The 23,445-nt window shown below is 42.4% G+C and overlaps 2 protein-coding genes and 1 long non-coding RNA gene across 5 annotated transcripts; 1 reads left to right on the top strand and 2 right to left on the bottom strand.

Moving 5' to 3' along the window:
• Nucleotides 1-400: 400 nt before the first annotated feature.
• On the bottom strand, nt 401-2,032 carry LOC146369632 (uncharacterized). The gene is made up of 2 exons (XR_014797364.1): nt 1,944-2,032; nt 401-1,857 (listed from the first exon to the last, which is right to left on the bottom strand). It is a non-coding gene; the product is annotated as an uncharacterized LOC146369632 (long non-coding RNA).
• On the top strand, nt 1,991-8,722 carry gpr19 (G protein-coupled receptor 19). 3 transcript variants are annotated; one of them, XM_084910237.1, is made up of 2 exons: nt 1,991-2,081; nt 5,366-8,722. In XM_084910237.1, the coding sequence occupies exon 2, from the start codon at nt 5,392-5,394 to the stop codon at nt 6,664-6,666; it is 1,275 nt and encodes a 424-aa protein (XP_084766363.1). In that variant the 5' UTR covers nt 1,991-2,081; nt 5,366-5,391; the 3' UTR covers nt 6,667-8,722. The 3 variants fall into 3 exon arrangements, with proteins under 3 accessions (XP_084766363.1, XP_084766361.1, XP_084766362.1); XM_084910235.1 differs by having other exon boundaries at nt 1,994-2,085; XM_084910236.1 differs by lacking the exon at nt 1,991-2,081 and adding an exon at nt 2,306-2,396.
• Nucleotides 8,586-12,862, bottom strand: crebl2 (cAMP responsive element binding protein-like 2). Its single transcript, XM_084910238.1, has 3 exons — nt 12,652-12,862; nt 9,837-10,031; nt 8,586-9,416 (listed from the first exon to the last, which is right to left on the bottom strand). Exons 1-3 carry the CDS (start codon nt 12,664-12,666, stop codon nt 9,258-9,260), a joined length of 369 nt encoding a protein of 122 aa, XP_084766364.1. The 5' UTR covers nt 12,667-12,862; the 3' UTR covers nt 8,586-9,257.
• Nucleotides 12,863-23,445: the final 10,583 nt, after the last annotated feature.

The following is a 23,445-nucleotide window of genomic DNA, read 5'->3' as shown; positions in this document are numbered from 1 at the left end:
GACAGGTTGTTAGCCAGCGTCCTCGCTCATCCACACTGCTTTAAACCCCTACAAAACAAAAAATGTGGCTTTATTAGGACGAGAGTGAAAGACCTACACCCAAGGTGGCCGAGGGACGTCGTACTTTGGATTATTTTATTTATATCATTTTAATCATAAAATTGTTTTTGTTAATGTTTATATTTTTGTCTCTCTTCCTTGAAGCCTGGGTCCTCTAACAGCACTCTTCTGGACAGAGATCTCCAGTGTAGTTCATGGGATCTGAGATTATACAGTCCATATCAAAAGTTGTAGACCATTTGAAAAATGGCAAAAAGAAATCATATTTTGCATGGTTGGATCTTAACAAGGTTCCAAGTAGAGCTTCAACATGCAACAAATAAGAGGAAGACAAGACATATTTATTTGAGCATGCAATTTATTGAAAACAACGCTTAAACTGAAATAGGCTGTTTTACAGCTGATCAAAAGTTTAGGACCACATGCCTTTAAAAGGCCAAATCTGTGCAAAAATGTGGATTCATTGTCATTTTCTGTCAGGTGCTCACACTGTCATGACCTTCTGATGGCAAAGGCAAAAAAACTTCCCTTTTTGAACGTGGTCGGGTTGTTGAACTGCATAAGCAGGGTCTCTTGCAGCACACCATCACTGCTGAGGTTGGACGCAGTAAGACAGTCATTTGGAATTTCTTAAATGATCCTGCGGGTTATGGAACAAAAACATCAAGTGGAAAACCCCCCAAAATTTTTCAAGCACTGAGCCGGAGGAGCCAATTGGTGACAAGACACTGGACAATCCTCGATCCAAATTAAGGCCATTACTGGTGCCGACTGCAGCCCCATAACCATCACACATCAGGGATCTGAGACTGAAGAGCTTCAAAAACAAAATACGTCTTCAAAGGCCTCGTCTCCTTGAACACCACAGAACTGACCGTTTGGACTTTCCAAGAGAGCACCAAACATGGGACATTGAAAGATGGAAGGAGTTTTATTCTTTGATGTGAAAAAATTTAACCTCGATAGTCCTGATGGTTTCCACCGTTACTGGCATGACAAGCAGATCCCACCTGAGATGTTTTCTACACTCCACTGTGGAGGGGGCACCATAATGGTCTGGGGTGCTTTTTTCTTCAGTGGAATAATGGAGCTTCAGGAGGTGTAGGGGTTTTTCAACAGGACAGTACAGTACATAATGCCCACAGGACTTCTTCCAGGAGAATAACATCACTCTTTTGGACCATCCAGCATGTTCCCCTGACCTAAACCCATTTGAGAACCTTTGGAGACGGATGGCAAGGGAAGTTTACAAAAATGGATAACAGTTCCAGACAGTACAGACACTTTGTACGGCCGTCTTCACCACTTGGAGAAATGTCCCCACTCAACTCCTACAAATTCTTGCATTAAGCATGCCGCAACAAACTTTTGAAGTGAGGGTTAGGGGGGGGGTTAGGGTTAGGGTTTTTTTGTTTTAGTCTTAAACTTTTGATCTGCTGTTAAAAAAAAGCCTATTTCAGTTCAAACGTTGTTTTTAATAAATTGCATGCTCAAAAAAATGTTTTGTCTCACTCCCGTTTCTTCTTGTTGCATGTTGAAGCTCTACTTGGAACCAGTCTGCACTTCTGTTAAATTCATGTATTTTTTAAATTTATTATCAATTCAGTTTTTTTTATATATAATTGGCATAAACAGTCTTCTGTACAGCAGTCTTCAGCTGAGGGGGCTCATCATTCCCTCATGTAGCCTCGGTCCGCCCCTGCTGACAGAGAAGAAAACATCCACCCTCCTCTTCCTCAGCTGCAGCTTCATCCTCCAGCTGCCGTGATGTCTGCTGGCTGCTCGGACCTCCTCCTCCTGTGAATCAGACACCATCATGAAGCGTCTCTCCATCCTCTGAGCGCGTATCTGCCTCACCTGCGGACTCCGGGACACTTGATCACCTGCAGGTTTTGTCGGGCTCGTCCATCCTTCATCATCCTCCTCTTCATCAGCAGACATGTTGTTTAGGCAGGATCCGTGACGCCGCGCTGACTGCTGATGGATGGAAGGAGCCGGAGGAGCGGCTAGAATGACGCTCGGCACGTAAGATGGAGGCTTTTGTTTCCTTATCTTGGTTTTTAATCCGTAATTATTCAGAACATGGCCTGAGCCTGAGCTCGTTATTCAGAGGACATGACGTGCTGCACGCGGCGGACAGCTGCAGCAGGTGTGCCTGCTCGGTGTTTTTCCATGAGCGGTCAGGCTGGACTCTCAGCTGCTCAGCTCATCAAACTGTGCTGGTGTGAGCGGTGAGCAGGTAGACATGATGAGCTTCAGGCCGGAATCAGTCACAGCGGGGTTTACAGCACCATCATCAGCCTCCTCTGAGACACATTCGTATTTTAATGGAGGAGGTAATCATTTCAGTTAGAGAGCCTTCATCGAACTGTCCACAAACATTTGGCCATGTACAGCAGATCGGCATCTGCACAGATCTGTTTTAATCAGGACTTTGATGTGAAAACCCCCCCCAAACAAAACAAAAACAAACAAAACACAGCTGCTCATTTATTTCCATGCATCGATTAATCGATCACTTCTTTTTTGACTCTAATGTTCAGGGCAAACAGACACCTAACCGGCTGATTATCAGTTATTGGATAAAAACGTAACTGATTTTTAAAAAAATTACATTATGTATGAAAAGCAAATAAAGTAAATTAAATCTGGAGTTTTGTAATTCTCTAATAAACTCATGTAAATCAACATATCAGATTTTAGTTGCTGAACAGTTTGAACAAAAACTGAGAAAGTTTCTGGCAGTGTGAGAGCATGATGATGAACATTTGTAATTTTATGACATTATAACAATAATTAATTAGTCATTCAGTAAAAAGTGCTTTGTGTTCATTATTAATTATTAGTATCCTGGTTATGGATGAAGTAAACTGTTCGCTTTGAGTCCTTTGTGTTTATATCAGAGTGGAATTAATCCAGATCAATAATTTAAATGTACATTTAAATTTACACTTAAGCTGTTTTCAAATGTCTGCATGTGTTGTTTATAATATGAAAGATTTACAGCAGGGTTAAATTACAGCTGGAGACTTATTTAAGTAATTATTAAAGGTAACCTTATTCTGTTCATTTCCAGCTTCATACTCTTATTCCTGGACTCTTCTAGAGTAGCTTTGCATGATTGAGAGTTAAAAATAATCTCTTTAGGAATATTTAGTGTGTGATGGTTAATAAGGAAAAGCACAGGTCTGCATTAATTATCAGTTACACCTTATACTAAATCATTTGGGGCGTGAAATGTCAGAAAGCTAAACACGCCACAAACCTAAATAATTCAGAGTGATTTATGTTTACTCTCTTTTGGTGACGCTTTAGTTTAAACTGCGTTGTCCTGCTTCCCTTGTTTACCTACCCACCATCAGTCAAGATGGATGTGGTTGCTAAGGTTAAATCCAGAAGAGTAAACACAACGGCAGCCATAAACAGAATCTCCTCTGAGAGCTTCTTCACATCCTTAAAGAGCGACCTCAGAGGAGAGCCGGCTCTCTATGGAGGATTAATCAAATCAGCTGCAGCACTGACTGGAAATTAAGTCCTGAGGTGGAGATGAGGACGGTGATGATGAATAGTTCCATGTGGTGGAGTTTGTCTTGTACCTGAGTGGAAAACATGCAGCTGTGTTTCCATAAAACAGTCCTGAGCACTGCTGCCTCTGACATTTCCTGGATTTTAAGAAAACATAAACAGCTTCCTCACTTTTTTAATATCTGGAGATTCTACATTTCCCCAGACGTGACTTCTGAAGTGGAACTACGGCTTCATTAACGCTCCTGTCCATGATTTCAAGTCCCAAGCAGAATTCCTACTGAGCAAAGATCACCCTCTGTAAATGTTTTAATTAGAACTCAGAGATGAGCATGGCTGTGACATGAACAAACCATAATCACATACTGTGTATGCTACCGTTGTATATAGTGTATTATCTTACGTATCTTTTTATTTGTTTATATTTTATTTGTATTTTTTGTATTTTCCTTCTGACCTAAGTTGAGGTAACGCAAAAATTTCCTCGTTGTGGGATCAATAGTCTTATCTTATCTTATCTTATCTTATCTTATCTTATCTTATTTAAACTCACCAGTATGACTCTCAGCTAACTTACTTACTGCTAACTATCTGATATCCAAACAACAAACCAAACTTTCAAACTTCCTACCAACTTACCAACCAACCATATCCCTCACTCTTTATCTCAGTGCCAATCTACAAACAAGCTTCTGGAGCTGTGTATCAATGACGCTAATTCTGACTAACCCTGCAATCTATTTAAGCTCCCTGTGCAACATCAACAAACTCTTATTAATGACTTCTTTTGCCTTTAACTGAACTACAGTCAGAGTTTGAATGCAATGAAACTGCTAGTGTAGCTAAATTAAAGCTAGCTGGCTATCCACCCCTGCATCCTGGTAGTGCTCCAGAAAACAGTAATAAACATTTCATTGGTGAAGTCATTTGGTACTGAGATTGTATTTTACTAGCAATAATATTACAAGGTTATTTTGTCACATTAGTTGATGATGCTAAGTTAGCAACCCAACTGTGGCATTTGGGTAGTACGGCTGACCTTATCTATTCAGGACACATTGATAGCTAGTAATCTATCAACATTAGCATGCAAGTTAGCATTAACTAATATTAGGCACAGTCGATTTTGATTTTCAAATCTAAACGAAGAATGACTAGCCTGTCAGTAATTTTCACCTGATGTTGGCTACAACATTGAGACAGGTGGGCCTCATGAGATAAAGCAGTTTCTATCTTTTGTTAGCACACCTGCCAACCTACCACTCAGCCAACTATTAATCAATCAATTTTCCTAACCAAACACGTGACTTGCCAATCTAATAACCTATGGTGCTTTCACAAACCAGCTATTCTACCCAATGACCTCATCTACCTACCAGAATACCAATCTACGTACCTGTCAACTAACTTGACTATCTGTTCACACACCAACGACCCATTCTCCTAACTACCTACCTTTGTATCTATCAAAAAATTTGCCATTAACCTACGTATCTCGCCAATAAAACAAATCTCATTACTTCTTGATCCTCACACCTTTCTGAAAGATGACCAGCAGTAGTCTATCTAACCACCAAACAACCAACAAACCTTTTTATTTTGCATGTCTGAACTATTTATTGTTGAGTAATAACTTGGTGTAGGGATTGTGAGGAGCTGTCGACTGTATCTGGTAATCAGGAGTATTGTTGGGATAAATAAACAGTTTATGTTGAAAAATATTTCCCAAACATTAATTTGGTTGTGGTTTTTCTAATGCCAAATGTCTCTGTCTCCACAGCTGCTCTCTGACCCAGCAGTACAGCAATGGTGTATGCCCAGACATCAAACACAGTCGGTGTCAATCCCTCCATCTACTTGCCATCGTTCATGTATCAGATGTCATTTAACTACTCCAAGAGAGAAAACTCAACTGTCCTGGCAACCTTACCCACAACTCCCCTCTGCAGCCTTGAGGGCACGTCCACCGGCCAGTTGAATACTACCTCTGTCCCTGATGAGCTGACTTCAGGTGAGGTTGCCGTCCTAGGCTTGGTATTTGGGGTTCTATGGCTGGTCTCCATCTTGGGAAATGCCCTCGTATGCCTGGTCATCCACCGAAGCCGACGGACTCAGTCCACAACCAACTACTTTGTGGTGTCTATGGCCTGCGCGGACCTGCTCATGAGCCTCGGTTGTGCCCCATTCGTCCTCTTGCAGGTTGCCTCTGGACGTTGGCCAATGAGCACAGCAGCTTGCAAGGCTGTGCGCTATCTACAGCACCTTTGTCCAGGTGTGCAGGTCTACGTCCTGCTTTCGATCTCAATAGACCGCTTCTACACAATCGTCTATCCCCTCAGCTTCAAAGTGTCCAGAGAAAAGGCAAAGAAGATGATTCTGGCTTCGTGGTTATTTGATGCAGCCTTCGTCTCCCCCTGCCTCTTCTTCTATGGATCTACATCTACAGACAGTCATTGTGACTTTTTCCTTCCTGAGAGCTGGGGCAGCATAGTCTACGCAGCAGTTCACCTTCTCATTGGTTTTCTGGTCCCTGCTGGATTGATCATATCATTCTACCAGAGGGTGGTCAGGTACATCTGGAGGATCAGTGCTGATGGCCACACTGTGCGGCGGACAATGAACATTGTCCCGCGGACTAAAGTCAAGACCATCAAAATGTTCCTTATGCTTAATTCTGTTTTCTTCCTCACCTGGACACCCTTCTATCTTTCCCAACTGTGGCATCCGAGGGAGTCTGATGGGCCCAGCAGGCAGGGACTGCTTTTCTTCACAGCCATCACCTGGATCTCCTTCAGCTCCACAGCATCCAAACCCACCCTGTATTCTGTCTACAATGCAAACTTCAGACGTGGCATGCGGGAGACATTCTGCATGTCATCCATGAAATGCTACCGCAGTAATGCCTACACCATCACCGCAAGCTCCCGCATGGCCAAAAAGAATTATGTTGGGGTGGTGGACATCCCAGTACAAGCTACGATGGTGACTAAAGACTCGGTCTACGATACATTTGACCGAGAAGCTAAAGAAAAGAAGGTAGCTTGGCCCACTAATGCGAACCCTCCAAATACCTTTGTGTGAATGAGCTTGGACAGCTTTAAAACTGAACTCACAAACATAAACTTGTCTAACATAGCAGTGCCAGTGGTGGCAGGTGAATTAGCTGGAGGCTAACATGCTAGCACTGTATTTAAGTAAAACGTTTACCGAATGTGTTCAGATTGTATAAAGGGCTTTTTGTGATGTGAGAAACCCTATAGCAGCCATATTGGTGATTTTTTTATACTTCAGATTTCAATCAGAATTTGTTTTCGTGCTGTGTTTTGATGGATCATTCTCCATGGATAAATTCCATTTTGTGTTTTGATGTCAACTTGTTAGCTAGCTAACTTTCTGTGTGGTCATTGATCATAAAAGTCTTGTAACTGCATCTGGTTTGCTACAGTAATGTACGTGGTAGATGCTAATGTTAGTAAAGGCTAAAATGTTAACAATGACATTATCTGCTTTGTCACAATGACTGAGTAACGGTGAGCTGGTTAGATACCAAAGCCCGGGATCCAAGCTTGTTCGAATAAACTGGGCTGAATCATTGGAATACAATCAGGATCAATTATGACTTTAACAACCATGACAGCAAGACCCATTCAGGTTCAAACTTAGCTGAGTGGTCATAGCTAAACATGACAACATGCAGACACTGTTTGATTCGGTTCAGTTTCAGAATGGTGCTTAGTTCTTAAACAGCATCAAGGCAGAACTCGTTTGGTGTGGATCGGTAGCTTAAATCTTAAAGTGCGATTGCAGAGGGACTTAAGTCCTGTAATTTCTGATTGAGATGAGTTCCTCAACATCATCCTCAGCACTGCTGTGTGGAAACGCTCGACAAGAATAGAACCTGAACATTTGTCCTCCTTCCAGTGTGCTGAAATATCCAGACTTGAGATCAAATGGATGTTTGTAGCTGTGATCAGTTCTCATGAAGTTTGATCAGTGTGATTAAAGATGATTTGTTATATGAAGGAAATTTATGAGTTTTTGTGGGAATATCCAGGAAAATGTTCCAGAAGACAAAAGACAGAGAAACAGAAGCAAGCTTTTAGAGAGTGAAATTTAATGAAGTCAGTAAAGTCATTGCTGCACAATCACCTCTTTCTGTTTTTAAGGCATTGGTAAATCTGAGACTTGTGCACGTTAATGTGTGGATATCTGAAGTCTGCATATACATTACAGATCGGGGTGAGCTGCAACATTGCTGCAAAGTTATGAGCATTAGTTGGTCCTAACATTAGGTCAGTGCACCACATAATCCACTGCGTCATCGTGTATTTGACTAAAGCTCAAAAACACTGAGAAACTCTAGGATTTGGTTGGATCTCTTTCAGCAGCAGTGACCTGCAGTGATCTACAGGTGTCGCTCACCTGTGTTACAGCAGCAGCTTGATAGAGGTGCTCTTGTTTGCTTATGGTCAGATAATCAAGTCCATTGATTAACTGATATGGATGCAGTAACAACGCACTGAGGTTTTCACACAGTGCCTCTGCAGACTGCTCAGTGTGTAATAAATGATGACACGATGGGAAACATCACATGCTTCTCTTAGTCTCAGGTTATGTTTACCGGATTCTGTGACTTGCTGAGCCTCACCTGAGTTTTTATTGTGTGGACCTTGTTTTTCATGGAAGGTAAATGTGTGTACCAACTTGCACTTTAAATGTTCCACAGTCCCTGCAGAATGAACACGGTGGCTCCGTCTATGCAGTTGCTGCACTAACATCAGTGCAATCAGATCCCATAGTCTTGAGACTGTGTTTCATCCAAAGTCCCTCTCTTCCTTCCTGCAGACAGTCACAGCACTTCCTGCGAGTCTGCATTAATCTGCACATTGTTTACGGGACACTCATTACCTGGTGTAAGTACAAATGTTTGTGATCCATGCATGAATCTAACTATCCCGTCCTCAGATTCATGCATGAACAGAAGATACTCTGAGCTTCACTGAGGATCAAACAGTTTATTTATTTGCTCTTAGACATTTTAAAATCACATTTTCTACAATCTTAAAACAAAGTGCTTCAGCTATGTTTACAAAGGTGCACAAAAAAAAAAAAGAGCTTACAAGCTGTTCAGAAACAAGATTTCAGATTTTAGTGCGTGAAAAGAAGCCGCAGGCGCCGACCTGCTCGCTGCTGGTTTAGTCAGTCCTTCAGCTCACAAACGTTATCAGGATCAAACCAGAGGAAAGCCCGGCTTGACCCGATGACCAGACAACAACAACAACAACAACACACACAAGTGTCACTATAAGAGTTTAGAAACAGGAGTAAGTCATGTGACCTGCAAACCACCACAGAAAGACATTGATCCTCAGTTCAGAGCATGTATTTGTGTTCTCAAGTTTAACATCTTTATTCACTGGAATGGTGATTAAGCTTCAGCTCCACAAACAACTTTCTGCTGCTTCTGTGTGAAGATGTCGGATCTGACCTGCAGCCAGGAGCTTTTGTCCCCCCCTGCTGGCTGTGAGGGTTACTACATGCACTGTACGAGGAGGTGAACCTCCGTGCTGAGAACAGAGGGAGGTTTATTCTCTGGAGGTTTAAAGGTCTCATGAGTCCTGTGTGAGTGATGAAATGCAGGAGAAGAGCAGGAGAAGGAGGAGGAAAAGCGTCTAACTCTGCCCATTGCTGCTACTGATGTTGTTGTTCTTGCTGTTCTTGGACGTCTTGTTGCCACCGCTTGGAGGCATTTTCTGCTCGTCTCCGGTGAGCAGAGCTTTAATCTCTGATGGAATCTTGCCCTGATCCATGGCCGAACACCACTGCTTGTACTGCAGGAGGACGACAGGAGACAAGTGAACAGCAAGTTAACAGTCTATATACGATGAATATATATGACGAGCATCTGACCTGACCTTCATTGTGTTCTCATAACCACTGGAAACTAAAAGCACAGCTGAAGTTAAACTCCTGACTCATCGCCCAGAGAGCTGCAGTTGTACCTGTCCAGGTGACTGCGGTCGTGTTTTTACTCTCAACAGAAACTGGGTGAAGTAATGTTAATTGTGACATTTGTGTGCGCCCCATTTTCAAACTTTATTTAAATACCAGGATACCAGGGGCGCAGAGAGACTTGTGTGTTTAAACTGGGAGTGTGTCTGACCTCTGTGGTCGGTGTTATGAAGCTTCTCTTTGGCACAGAGCTCAATCATGTGTTTGAAATCTGAGTTCATGTCTAACTGGTGTCTCACCATCTCAAGCTCCTCCCGCAGGGCACAGATGGCTCTCTCCTTACTGGAAACCAACTCCTCCAGGTACTGGTACCTTAGCTTCTTCCGGGCTCGGCACTCGCGGGCGCTCTGCCGGCTTCGCTCCAGTTTGGCCTTCAGGTCGATTTTGGCAGGTTTACGGCCGCGTTTTCCCGGCTTCTTCACTTTGCCCGCCATCTGATGACAAGCAGACACGAGCGATAAATTAGACACAGGACAGAGACACCACCAGCAGACACCACCAGGTCTGTTAATGTGCTTTGAGCAGAGAGGTGATACCTGTTATTTCTGACTGGATTGGTTGAGCCAGCTCACACACAGAACGCCTGGATGTGCTAAAGTTCATTTACAGTGAAAGCTCTCAAATTAGCTTCCAGATTAGACCTGAATGAGCAGAGTTGGCAAAAGTACACACATTCTCTACAATACTACTGTTAAAAAAAATACTCCAGTAAAAGTTGAATTTTTATTCAAGTAAAAGTAAAAAAAAGTACCGGCTCTGAAATGTACTCAGAGAAAGAAATAGTAGCTCCTCAAAGAACATTTCCATCACCTATTTTTATGCAGCATTGACTGAACCTTGTGTTATATTAATGTCATGACATAACAATATTAGTCGATATGAATACAAACTTTATTTCAGTCTAAATTTTATTTCCAATAATTGTACTCAGCTTGAATCGGTTAAGTAGAACATGAGCAGGAAGGAAAATAAAAACTCTGTTTTCTGGTGCCTGCATTGTAGAGGGTGACTTTACTTTTAAACAGCAAAATGAATGCAGTCAGGGGCTAAAGTGGATTCAGCAGGTGGGTGAACACTAAAATCAGTTTTAATTGCTCAGTGTTGGGGAAAAAAATCATAACTCACTATAATTTCTACTGAGAGCTCCAGTAGATTTTTCTTAGTGTACAGGTTGTGATCAGCTGACCTGCTGCTCTTTGTGGATTTACACACCTGAATTCAACCAGATGTGAGCAGATGTTTCATGAGTTGTCCTGGCTGATTTCCATACACTCACAGTACACTGTTTATGCTGTCTTTATATTCAACACTATAAAGTTGGTATGAAGGTGGAATTCAGTGAATGAGTCTCAGCATCATAAGCTAAAATTCAAATGAATCTCTGCTACACTTCATGTAAAGTAAATCTGACCATGGAACCACAGCCACTGTGCACCAGTCACATACTGTTCTTTACTTTAAATCCCTCACAGTACAGCAAACTAACCTGTTTATCCTGCACTAACCTGCAGATGATTTTCATGCAGGCCTTAAATAACACAGTTAAGTCTACCTCAGTTTGTTTAGCATGTTTCACAATATGAAAAAACACAGTTGCACATGTAGAGACCCAATATCTGATTGGATAACATACTTGATGAGGACTTACGAGTAAGCTTTAAATGAGCCGTCCTTTTAAATCTAAGCTCTCTTTTCTGTTTCCTGTCCTCTTTCTTATCTTTCTCCATCTCTGAGTGTAGTTAGCCCTCTTTCTTTTCTCTCCCTGTGAAATACAGAAGCTGGACCTTTAGCCAGCAACTGTGTGACAAACTGCACACAAACAGTTCGTGTGTTTGCTGATGCTTGTTAAAGTGCTGCATTTCAAATTACCTAACACAAAATGTTACTCCCTTTATCCTCGCTCCTCTTCAGTAGCTAGCTAGATGCTGAAGTACCGTGAACACAACCTATGGACACCTGCAGTCGTTCTAGTGTTGTGTTAAAAAATAAAAATTTAAAAACGTAATAAATGAATAAATAAATCAAAACTCCGGCCCACTGTAACCCCTGACTACATCTCTTTTTATGCCACATTGCCTGGTGATTAATAAACGAACGGGATTTCCTTTTATGTGTTTCTGTTTAGGCTCAGATCGGTTTTAAGTTTGGAGGCTCGCAGTGACTGAAATAATGACTCCCCTCAAATCATTTAAAGGAAAAGTAACGAGCCTGTCTGAAACAGTGACGAGTAGAAAGTTAAGATATTTGTTTAAACATGCAGGGAGTAAAAGTTAAAAAGTAGTCAGGAAAAAAAAAACCTACTCAAGTAAACTACAGATACAGTAACAAAGTATTTCGTTACTGTATCATCCAACAAGTACGACTGACTTCTACTCACCAATCAGAACACTGGAAAACAGCGTCAGCAGTCCTGAAGTCCCTCAGACCTCGGTGTGAGGACAGCAGGAAGGTTTTTTTAATAATATCTGACAGCTGATGAATATCAGCATTAAATAAATAAACTTCTTGTGAGCTGCAGACAGTTTACAGCAGGTTTGTTGTTCTATAAATAATAATTTCTTATCCTTCCTGAAATAAACATGTTTACGGCACGGGGAGCTAACGTAGCCTCGGTTAGCACACAGGATACACAGCTGTAATCTAGCCCATTAAAGTAATTCCTTCTTTAACCTCCTAAGACCCGAACTCTTCCACTGCATGCATTTTTAATTTCTCTTTGATATTTGGGTATATTGGGGCCCGATGAATGTAAAAACAATTTTTGTTGTTAAGAAAAATGAGAGCCATATATGAGCATAGTCGTTTAAAATTTTGATACACCAGTAGCAGTATAATGTCCTTGTAAGTGGATATCAGGCCCTTGTAGAGCAAAATTCAGTATTTTGGTCTAAATAACCCAAAATGTGATGTCCACATATGTGGACGGCAGGTCCTAGGAGGTTAACAACACTATCGACACTGACAAAGGTGAAGTGACCAGACGTTGACTAGTTAAAGCTACTAATTAGTACCCCGCAGTTTCCTTTAGCCGTTAGCAGTCCTTAGCTAGCTCACCTTGTTGTCTTCCATGTTGCTAACGCGCAGGCTGCCGTTAGGTCCGCTCAGAGATCACACTGTGTTCCCGGAAGTCTGGACGGAACGAACCGGCTCGGTATCATCAGCGAGGGCTCCAGAAGCAGCTCACCAATCAGTCTGATCACCGATCAGTCTGACAGCTCCCTGCTTTGTTTACATCTGCTGACGTCTACGCGTTTACGTCACTTTTTTTTTTTTTTTTTTTTTTTTTTTACAAACAAAACTTTATTAAATAAAATAATGGAACAAAGACAGCTACCACTAAACCGGAAATAGTGAGATGGTAAAATAAATAAATAACGTCAAACCCGAGTAAATAGTCAGATAAAAACTAATTATATTCTTAACAAGTATATTAAAATATATCTGACACACTCAAACGTTTAATGTTCAGAAGCCAAATATTAACAATTCGAAAATCTGTAAGTTAGCAGTAACAAATTATATTTATATGTAATAAATAAGCTCCAGCTTTAGTTTAATATATTGAATGTATTTATACCATTTTATATGTTTAATGTGCATAAACAGTATATCCACTTAAACCCTAGTGTAATCAAAGAAGTTACCACGCCTCGTGATATCGCCTTTAAAAAGCTTGTTCATTTTACTCTAGTGAAGAAATGAATTGTTGTGATATCGTCTTCATGATTTGCAGTAGAGCACAGAGCAGGTCTTGAAAAGTGCGTTCTCTGACTACACGATAAAACTCTGGGTTTCCCAAAATGAGGGAACAATAAAACTTCTGCTTTTCTCCGACCTGTTCCCTTTTCCTTTCCCAACCCTCCTCTGACCAGAAATTCTCACTTTTCACAATGACGGTCTGAATTTGGACGCTCAGTTAAAGTTTCAGTCTGAGATAACGCCATGTGAATGAGTGAAATTGTTTTTTAGAATCTCATAATTTGGATCTTAAAAGTAAAACGCTTTACTGTCTCTCTGATGAGTTTTGCCTCTAAAATTTAAAAAGTCTCCTCAGTAAATTAAATATCAATCTTTAGAATCTGTGGCTGAAAGTTCACAGTTAAGAGGTGAAAGTTCACACTATTTACACAAATGCTTTAAGAAGTTGATACATACAGATATATTTTTCAACCTTTGATGTTTTAAATAAAGTTTTTCACCTGCATTCTGCCGTCATCTGGTGTAAAGAAAACAGAATAATATGAAGAAGGTTTGTAAGGGTCGCTGTTGTCACAGAGAACAGACGGTCAGTGTGTGCAGGACAGAAACTGATGAAGAGTCTGAGCTCATCTTTACTGCTCAGTCTTCAGTATACACCAATTCACTGTTGGATATGAATGCACATATCTTTTATTATTTTACTTAAAGTCTTTAAAGAGCCATAACTTATAACCATAACCACCTCTCCTCTTCCACAATCATTTCATCATCGCATTCAGAGGGTTAGAATTCATTCATTCATTCAATTATTTATATTAAGAAAACACATCCTGCTGTCCCTGAGAGTGGATTCTATGATGACATCTCCTCACAGGCCAAAGGGTCAAATGTATGTTAATCTACCCATGACCTGCTGACTAATCCTGTTACATCAGCTGCTGGAAATTTAGAGGAAATGAAGATGATGTTGTGGAAGAAGGTTATACAAATATCAGAGCTTCTGTTCTGAGTTTACTTCCTCAGCAAGCTTTAGTGGGATTAGCACAAAGAGACATGGAGAGCAATCATGGTGGATCCTGCTGAGACTGTTCAGGTGAAGTATGAAGTCATCAGGCTACTGTTACACACACTTTATTCATTCCTCTGATGTCACTGACAGTAGATGTTATTTTAAAGATCATGCCCAGTTCTGTCATGATACGTGTGAACACGTGTGAAGAGAGCCAGAGATTAATAACTTAACAATAACTAATGATTAAATGCAGAGAGGTGTATAAGCACATAGTGAGTGAAGAAGAAACACTCAGTGCATCATAGTGTAGCACCCAACCCATGTAGCTAGTATTCAAATTAGATCAAAGGGGTGTTGTAGCACTGAGTAGGGCCGTGGGTTCTTTAATTTAGTGGCTTGCCCTACTAACCTGTAATGCTGATGTACCAGATAACACTTCAGAAAGTGCAAACTGTCAGTAATGCCTGGGGTTGCTGTCGGTGAGGCAGCTCTCTATGCTCCTCCTGTAGGCCTCCTTGCCCTGTTTGATGCCCCTGCTACGTTGGCTCATGCAGTGCTGTACAGGGAACTATCCCTGTTCTGATTAGAGCCTGTACTCCACTTGTCAACCAAGGTTTTCCGTTAGGAACAACCCAGATGGTTTTAGTCACTGGCACAGTCTCTACGAAGCACTTAATGTAGAAAAGGACTGACTGATGATAAGCCAATATTGGAGAATTCTGCTCTCCCTTTCTAGTCCCTGTCAGTACTCTTGCTGCGGCATTTTGTATTAACTGAAGGCTTTTCATCAAACTTTTAGGACATCCTGATAATAACGAATTACAGTAGTTCATCCTAGAAGTAATAAATGCATGAACTAGTTTTTTCAGCGTCACTCTGACACAGGATATTTCTAATTTTAGAGATATTTCAGAAATGGAAGACACAAAACAAGACACAAGAAGACACAGGCTTACATATTTGTTTAATTAGTGCATTAAAGGACATATCCTGGTCAAAAATGATTCCAAGATTCAAATGTCCAGCTGGGATAACCACATTTACTCAGAGCCTTCTTGATATGTTCTTCTGCTTCCCTGGGCCCTGTGTCTGTGGGGATGTTGTTCACTCTGTGTTGTAGTGTCCTAATGACACCCAGTTTGTGCTCCAGTGGATAATGAGAGTCAAACCTTAAATACTGATCTGATTTACGGTATACATCAACTTTTAAATGTCCCCCATTATTGATGGAAATCTCACAGTCTAAGAAGGCTAACCTGCTACTTTTCATATTCTCCCCAGTGAATTTGATGTCTTGGTCCATTGAGTTAATGTGACCACTGAATTGTGGTATGTCCTGAGATTTAATTTTCACCCAGGTTTCAGCCACATACCTGAACTAATGACTTGGGGGTGTTCCAGGGTAGCATAACAGAGCCATCTTATCCACTTCTTCCATGCACAAGTTGGCCACAATGGGTGAAACTGAGGAACCTCAGTTAGCACTGGAACCCTAGGTAGTACTGACCCTTGTATGTGAAATAGGTGGAATGAAGACAGTTCCAAAAGCAAACACACTTGGTCTATGCTGAAGAGTGGTCCTGTTGCTGAGGTTGGGGTCATCCTGTAATCTCTTACGAACTACCTTCAATGCTTCCGTGACTGGGATGCAAGTGAAGAGAGATGTAACATCGTACAAGACCATGGTTTCATCTGCCTCCATAATGACGTCTCTCACCTTCTCAACAAAATCTAAGGTGTTCTGGATGCGGTGCTCAGAGCTGCCTACCAACAGGTTGAGCATCAAAGCCAGAAACTTTGAGATGTTATAGGTGACCGAGTTGATCATACAGACAAGTGATCTTAAAGGTACACCCTATTTATGTATCTTTGGTACACCATACAGAATTGGTGTTGCTTCCCCTAGAAATAGCTTGTGGTATGCGGTCCGGTCAGTAGCGTTATCTTGTTCTACCTGCTCCAGAAAATCTATCACCCTCTTCCTGTAATCACTTCCTGGGTCTCGTTTCTGGGCTCATGAGTATTTTTGTCACTGAACAAATTTTCTCATGATAGTCTATATGGTTTAGCAAAACTGTGCACCTACCCTTGTCTGGCAGAAGGATGATAATGTTGTCATTACTAACTGATGTAAGTGCCTTCCTCCTTCATGCTGATGTTGGATGCTGGGGGCTTTGCATTGCTGAGACATGCAGAAACTTTTGTCCGCAGCTGCTCTGCTTCTACATCTGCAATGTTGTTGTTTCAAATTTCTATTTCTCTTTCTGTGGCTGTGATCAGTTCAACTAGTGGGATTTGCTTCGAGAAGCTGGTCAGGGACTTCGTTTGCCCTTCACTACCAGACTCACTGGACCCTCTACAATTTGCATACCGCCACAACAGGTCCACTGATGACGCCATAGCCCTGACACTACACACTGCCCTGTCACACCTGGAGAAGAGAGACACGTATGTGAGAATGCTGTTTGTAGATTACAGCTCAGCATTCAACACCATCGTTCCCTCGAAGCTGGACAGGAAACTGCAGGATCTAGGACTGAGCAGCTTCCTCTACACCTGGATCCTTAGCTTCCTGTCTGACAGACGCCAAGTGGTCAGACTGGGCAGCAATCACCTCATCCTAATGAACACTGGTGCTCCACAGGGGTGTGTACTGAGCCCTCTCCTGTACTCACTCTACACCTACGACTGCACGGCCACTAGCAACTCCAACGTCATTGTGAAGTTTGCGGACGACACTACAGTGGTGGGTCTTATCACCAACGGTGATGAGACGGCCTACAGGGAGGAGGTCAGCGCCCTGACCCACTGGTGTCAAGACAACCATCTCACCCTCAATGTCGCAAAGACAAAGGAGCTGATAGTGGACTTCCAGAGGTGCAGAGAAGTACACACCCCCATCACCATCAACGGCGCTGCTGTGGAGAGAGTGAGCAGCTTCCGGTTCCTTGGTGTACATCTGGCTGAGGATCTTACGTGGTCAGGACACATAAACAAAACAGTGAAGAAGGCGCAGCAGCGCCTCTTCTTTCTCAGGAGACTGAAAAGATTTGGCATGCATCCTCAGGACCTTCTATCATTGTGCCATTGAGAGCATCCTCATTGGATGCATCACCACCTGGTATGGCAACAGCACCGCTTACATCCGCAAAGCTCTCCAGAGAGTAGTGCAATGTTCTGAACGGATAATTGGAGGTGAGCTTCCCTCCCTCCAGGACATCTACAGGAAGCGGTGCCTGAGGAAAGCGGGGAGGATCATCAAGGACTCCAGTCACCCCAGCCATAAACTGTTCAGACTACTTCCATCAGGAAGGAGGTTCTGCAGTATCCGGTCCCGTACCAGCAGACTGAGAGACAGCTTTTCCCACCAGGCCATCAGACTGCTGAACACTTCATAGACACCTCACCTTCACTACTGGAACTTCAACATTATGCACTCCACACTGTATATAAATGCCACTGTTTTGCACATGTCCAACTACCAACCTCTGTATATTTTATATATTTTATTTTATTGTTTACTCTATTTAATTTGTAAAATATGTATACACACACACACACGTAGAAAAACATATTTAGTATACACATCCAGTAATGCATACACTCTTATATTGTACATATATTTATTACTCTCAGATTTAGCCATTCTTATATTTTTCTTGTTTTATGTTATTGTATTGTTGCACAACTCTGTTGCTTGTGAAGCTCGCACACAAGAATTTCATTCGCATGTACTGTACCAGTGTACCTGCACTTGTGACGTGACAATAAAAGTGATTTGATTTGATTTGATTTGTCTCTGCATCACAGATACCACCATGACTGTCACATTTACCTGCCGTTCCTCCTCAGGTGTGGCTGTTATCTTGACTGTACCTGTACTACATTAGAGCTACGATCAAACCTCTTCATGCAGTGTGATTCTAACTGGTTGCTATGGTTATACCTCTGACCTCTGTACCTCCTGCGGTACCATTAGAGAAAGTGATGTAGTGAAACACTGTGTCAGAATAAAAGACATAACACTGATATTATTTTTCAGGCTTACCGTTTAGAGCAGCTGCGAGGCAGAACATGTGAGCCCATCATTACTCTCTGTGCTCGTTGATCAGATCCTAATCTCTGGTCTGCCTCAGCAATCAGCTTCTCTCTGAATCGAACCGAGCTGCCGATCTTCTCACAGCTTGTTCACGCGTGTTTTAGCGTTCATTACTTTAGATTTATGGTCTGCATCATAACTACAACGTAGCCACAAACTCCCCTAATTCCACACTCTAACCTAACCTGCACCTCTAAAAAAGTACCTGTACGTCAGGTTGATGCAGCTGCTGTGATTGGTCTGTTGAACACCGTTGATTCTTCCTGTGCATTTCCAGCTACTTTTTCAGCAGCCAGAAATTCTTTTAATTATTTATATTTTAAACCTGCTGGCGTGAGATGAACCAAAGATGAAAGTCTTTACTGTGAGAAGAAACAAGTGTGCTCAGAGCATCTGAAAGCAGCCATGAGATGACAACCGTCTGTCTGATGCCTTCATCAGTGAGAGTTAGCCATGCGTCCTAATTGCTCCAGTATGAGAGAGCTTTCAGTTTTCTTCTGCTTGTGTCGGTTCCATTGTCATCTCTGTGCTCGCCATCCCAAGACAACTAGCTGATTCAGAAACATTACACAATCAGCAAGGTTACACAAACACAAAAAAATATCCCATCCACCACATTCTGACATTTTACCAGCATGCTGGCAGTATTTTCAGTGCTCCATGTACACAGGTTCCAGATTAATGCTTTCACTGTTTTTCCAACACTTTGAGTGCAGCAGAGCACATGAAAGTCTCAAGCCTGAAAAACACTATCAGGCTCCGTTAGATCAGGTTTACACTGCATTCGTCGCGAGAGCAGGACTTTTATTCTGTGAGTAGCACCTGTGTGATTGATCAAAGTCTGAATAAACTGTTTCTGTGACGGAGAGGAGCAAAACTGCGTCCGTGTTTGATCTGTGTTCCTCACAAAGTGCATTCTGGGTAAACTTTCAGGCTCATATGAGTGAGTATAGGTGTCTGCGGAGAACAGGTGAGAACAGATGGAAGGTCTTCTTTCATCTGAAACCAGGATCATCTTCTGCTGTGACATACACTTTGCAGTATATTGTACAGTGAACTTGTCTGTCTATTTCACAGTATAATTTGCAGTCTATACAGTATATTTCGCAGTATATACAGTATATTTCGCAATATATTGTACAGTATATCTTGCAATATATTTGGCAGCATAATTTACAGTATAACTTGCAGTATATTTCGCAATATAATTTGCAGTATATACACTATATTTTGCAGGACACAGCACTCTCGGGGTTTTCCAGAGGCAGTATTTTGCGCGTGCGCACTGCATCGCTGCCTGCGCCTTTAAGAGCCCGCTGCGCCGAGCCGAGCAGCTCTGACGATGACGCCATGCTGTTATTTTTATCGCGGTGACCTCATCGTTCTATGGCAGCACCGGGACTTCACCGAGTCCCTCCGCCGCTTCTGCTCTCCTCTGCGACCCGTCCTCTCCGGTACACCAGGTGGACTCCCCCGGTTTGTCCAGCCGGGTCGGAGGAGCTGCTGTCCGGACTCTGACGTCGAGTTTTCAGACGGTGAGTTCACCAAAATTTCTGGTTAAAGAGTGACCGAGCGGCGGCTGAAGTTCCGTTACCGGGCCTAAAGTTAAAGTTCGCTCCGTGTGTCAGCCCGGGCTAACCCCGCGTCTGAGGGGAACTTAGCGGGAAAACGTCGCTGTTCGTCGGTTTCTTTTTAGGTGAGCCGGAGTGGCGGTCAGACGGTCCTGAACGCGGAGACACACCGATAAAATGTGAGAGAGCAGCGGGCTGAAAGAGTTATAAAACGGCCAACGTAACATCCGAAATGTCGCCCACACCGCCCGAAGCTCCCAGAACCAGCGAGGAGCCTCCAACAGCAGCCAGGCCTCCCTTAAATCAAACTCACACTACAACAGCACAGGTTAGCTCGTATTAGACCGTCTGTGACCGCGCTAAAATATACCGAAACTGCCTTAAAATAAAGACAGAACAATATTTGTGGGTAGTAATGTCCTTTTAAATAATAGTAAATTTACTTATTTATTTAAATTACCCTTAAACTCTGCTGACACCACTCATATTAGCTCATATTACAGTTCCAGTGCCTGTAAGTTCCCTTAAATATGCCAGGACTTCCTTAAAATGAAAACTAGCGTTATGTATGTGTATTAACATCCTTATAAATAATAACTAACCCAGTCTATGCAGGCAGATATCCATTTATTACCGCAGAAACTCTTTTTATCTGCTCATCTCAATTTCATTTTGACCAGTCTTCCTTAAACATGGTGAAACTTCCTCAAAGGTAAAGTATGAGCATTAATCTCCTCGTGATTCACTCAGATAACCCTGAACACCACCGATGACAGAGCTGTAAACATTAAGCTCTCCTTAAATCTGCCCAAACCTCCTAAAATAAAAGATAAAGCCTATTTGTTTATATTAATGTCTGATAAATGAAGCACCCTTCAGACTCTCAGATAACCTTTAAACTGCTGAGCATGCTTTTAACAGCACACACTAGACTTCCCTTACTAAATGTCCTTAAAGTTAAAGGGACATTTATTTTAAATATAAATAATATATGTAATGGAAATGTTCCATTATTTTTTTAAGTGAAATAAACCTCCAAATGTAAATAAGTTATTACAAAGTTAACAGGTGACCATTAGGTGTGTGAATCAGGTAAGCTGAGTAAATGAAGCTCACACTTCTCTGAGTGATCTGACCTCAGAGTCACGTTTCAGACTTCAGAAGAAGGTTTGACATTTAAATTTGAGAACCGTCTCTGTTGCATCATCTCTGCACACTGTCAGTACAAACGCAGGCAGCAAATAAGCATGATCAACATACTGAAGGATAATATGAGCATCAGAGGGTCCACACAGCATGTACAATAATAAAACTTTGGATTGAAATACTGCAGGGTTAGATCAACCTAGCCGGCTGCTGTAGGTGTGTGCTGTACAGCTATACCGGTCTAGACAGTCCCCTGAGAGTCTGTGTTCTTACAGATATCCAGACTGTGACGGAACAGAGTTAATGAAATAAAACAATTGTGGTTCATCTCAGTGGTAATAACAGTCTAAAGGAACTGAAAACTGATGGTTTAAGCTGCCAATAATCAATCTGTCAGTAATCAATACTCACCTGTGTGGGTGGACCTTTATCAGCCTAACCTGTGTTAGATTAATTCATAAGCACTGTCAGGTAAATGAAACCCAGCTAACTCACTTATTATCTGTGTGTTTCCTTCAGGAGAGGAAAACCTCGCCGTTTTCAGTGGTTTGTTTTTAAACGTTTGCACCGATGCTGAGAGGTGTCAGTTTCGAGCCGGTGGGTCACATGACCAGAGCAGTGAATTATTTTTATTTATGTGTTTAAGTTTAGTGAGTGTGCTCAGTGAGGAAATTTAAGTGTCATGCAGGTCAGTAGGATGGTGGTGAAGCCTGATCAGTGTCCTTGAGGGAACCGGAAGTGATGTCAGGGTGACGGCCAGCTGTTGACAGCGTTTCCACCAATTACAATTAAACGCTCAATCATGGCGTTGTTTATAGCCATCACAGCACTGGTTTACTTCCTCTTCAGCACAATGAGCTGATCATGTGTTGGGGCTGAACCACAAGTTCCTCTCTGTAGCGGCTTTGGAAGCCTCATTTTAAATTTTTTTATTATAATTAATAGTTAAAAAAATCTGCTGCAGCATGCCCCACCCACCTTTTTACCAGCTTCTTATTTTGAATGCTTGCCTCTGGGTGATTGGTCGACACTCCAACGTCATTTTCAGAGTGTTGGCTCAGGTGAGCACAGGGGAGTCTAACCTGTCTGTGTGTGATGTCAGCACAGGGCTAAAGTCCTGTAATTGGCTGCTTTTAACCTCAGGTCATTCACCTTTGACCGGTCTCCACTGTCAGCTCAAGCTCTGAGCGCACCTGTCACATGTAGAGGCGCAGAGGAGCAGGAAGTGGCAGCGCTCTTTATCTGATGGTGTTTGAAGATGAGGGCTCTCTGTGTCTCAGAGGCCCGACTTCACCGCTCTGTTACACCTGATAACAGCCTCTACCTGGACTCTTACCTGTGGTGTAGAGCTAAGGACGAGGTCGGCGCTCGCCCTCAGACTAAAATCATCATGACTCAGAGCTCGAGCCTCCGGAGAAAACCAAACTCTGACAGGAGGTCAGTACTCAGTGAGCGCCCACCACTCAGATTATTTTTGTTTTTCTGCTTTAGTGACAGTGACATCGGCTTGTCACACAAATAACACTCCAGGGCTATTTTTAGGTTTTTGAGTCAGAAGGACGACCAAGCAGCCTGTTTGTCTCTCTGAATCTAAATGCAGTAGTGATGTTATACAAGGCGCCTGGTCACCTCACTTCCTGTCACAGATCTCCTGCCGCAGGGGTTCATGTTTAACATGAAAGTTTTATAGGTGGGTTCCAATTAAGATTAATGGTCATGGCTACGGTGGGTCACGTGACCCCGGCATGTCGCCTGAGCTCAGTGTGTGATGTTGCAGGAGGCTGGCAGGTGATTTGGGTCGAGGCGTTTCTGCAGACCAGTGCCCGTGATGCCATCTGTTCCTGCGGCTCGTAGCCGGTAATTTGACCGATCGGGTGTCAGAGTAAGAATGTCCTGGCTTGGAAAAACATCAGCGGGATCCGAATTATTGGACTGAAGTGGAACTTGATGTTGGAGACACAGCCAGAAGCTCCAGCTGCTGTTTAAAGGCTTCAGAAAACACAATCGTCCTCTTTCTTCCTGGTTCATGGCTCCAGGCTGGTCTCCTCTTGATTTTACATTCCTCCTTGCAGGCGCTAATTCAGTTCCTCCACATAAACCATCCGTTCTGTCAGGGGGGAATGTAGGTCAGTGCTCTTTGGAGGGATGGCTGTAGTTTACACAATCGTTTTAATGTGGACGTGATGCTAACACACCTGAAGGTTGATGTTGGAGCTGCAGTCTTGTGTGTCCAGCTCACTGTGGACATGTTTACTCTTTAAACACCATCACAGCTCTGCAACCACTGTCCACACTCCTTCAATCATTGGTTTCATTTAACC

This window comes from Perissodus microlepis, chromosome 17 (assembly GCF_051167445.1).
Source record: "Perissodus microlepis isolate ML-2025 ecotype Zambia chromosome 17, ASM5116744v1, whole genome shotgun sequence".
Taxonomy (NCBI): domain Eukaryota; kingdom Metazoa; phylum Chordata; class Actinopteri; order Cichliformes; family Cichlidae; genus Perissodus; species Perissodus microlepis.
The sequence above is the reverse complement of the archived record's forward strand: the minus strand, read 5'-3'. Positions and strand labels throughout refer to the sequence as shown.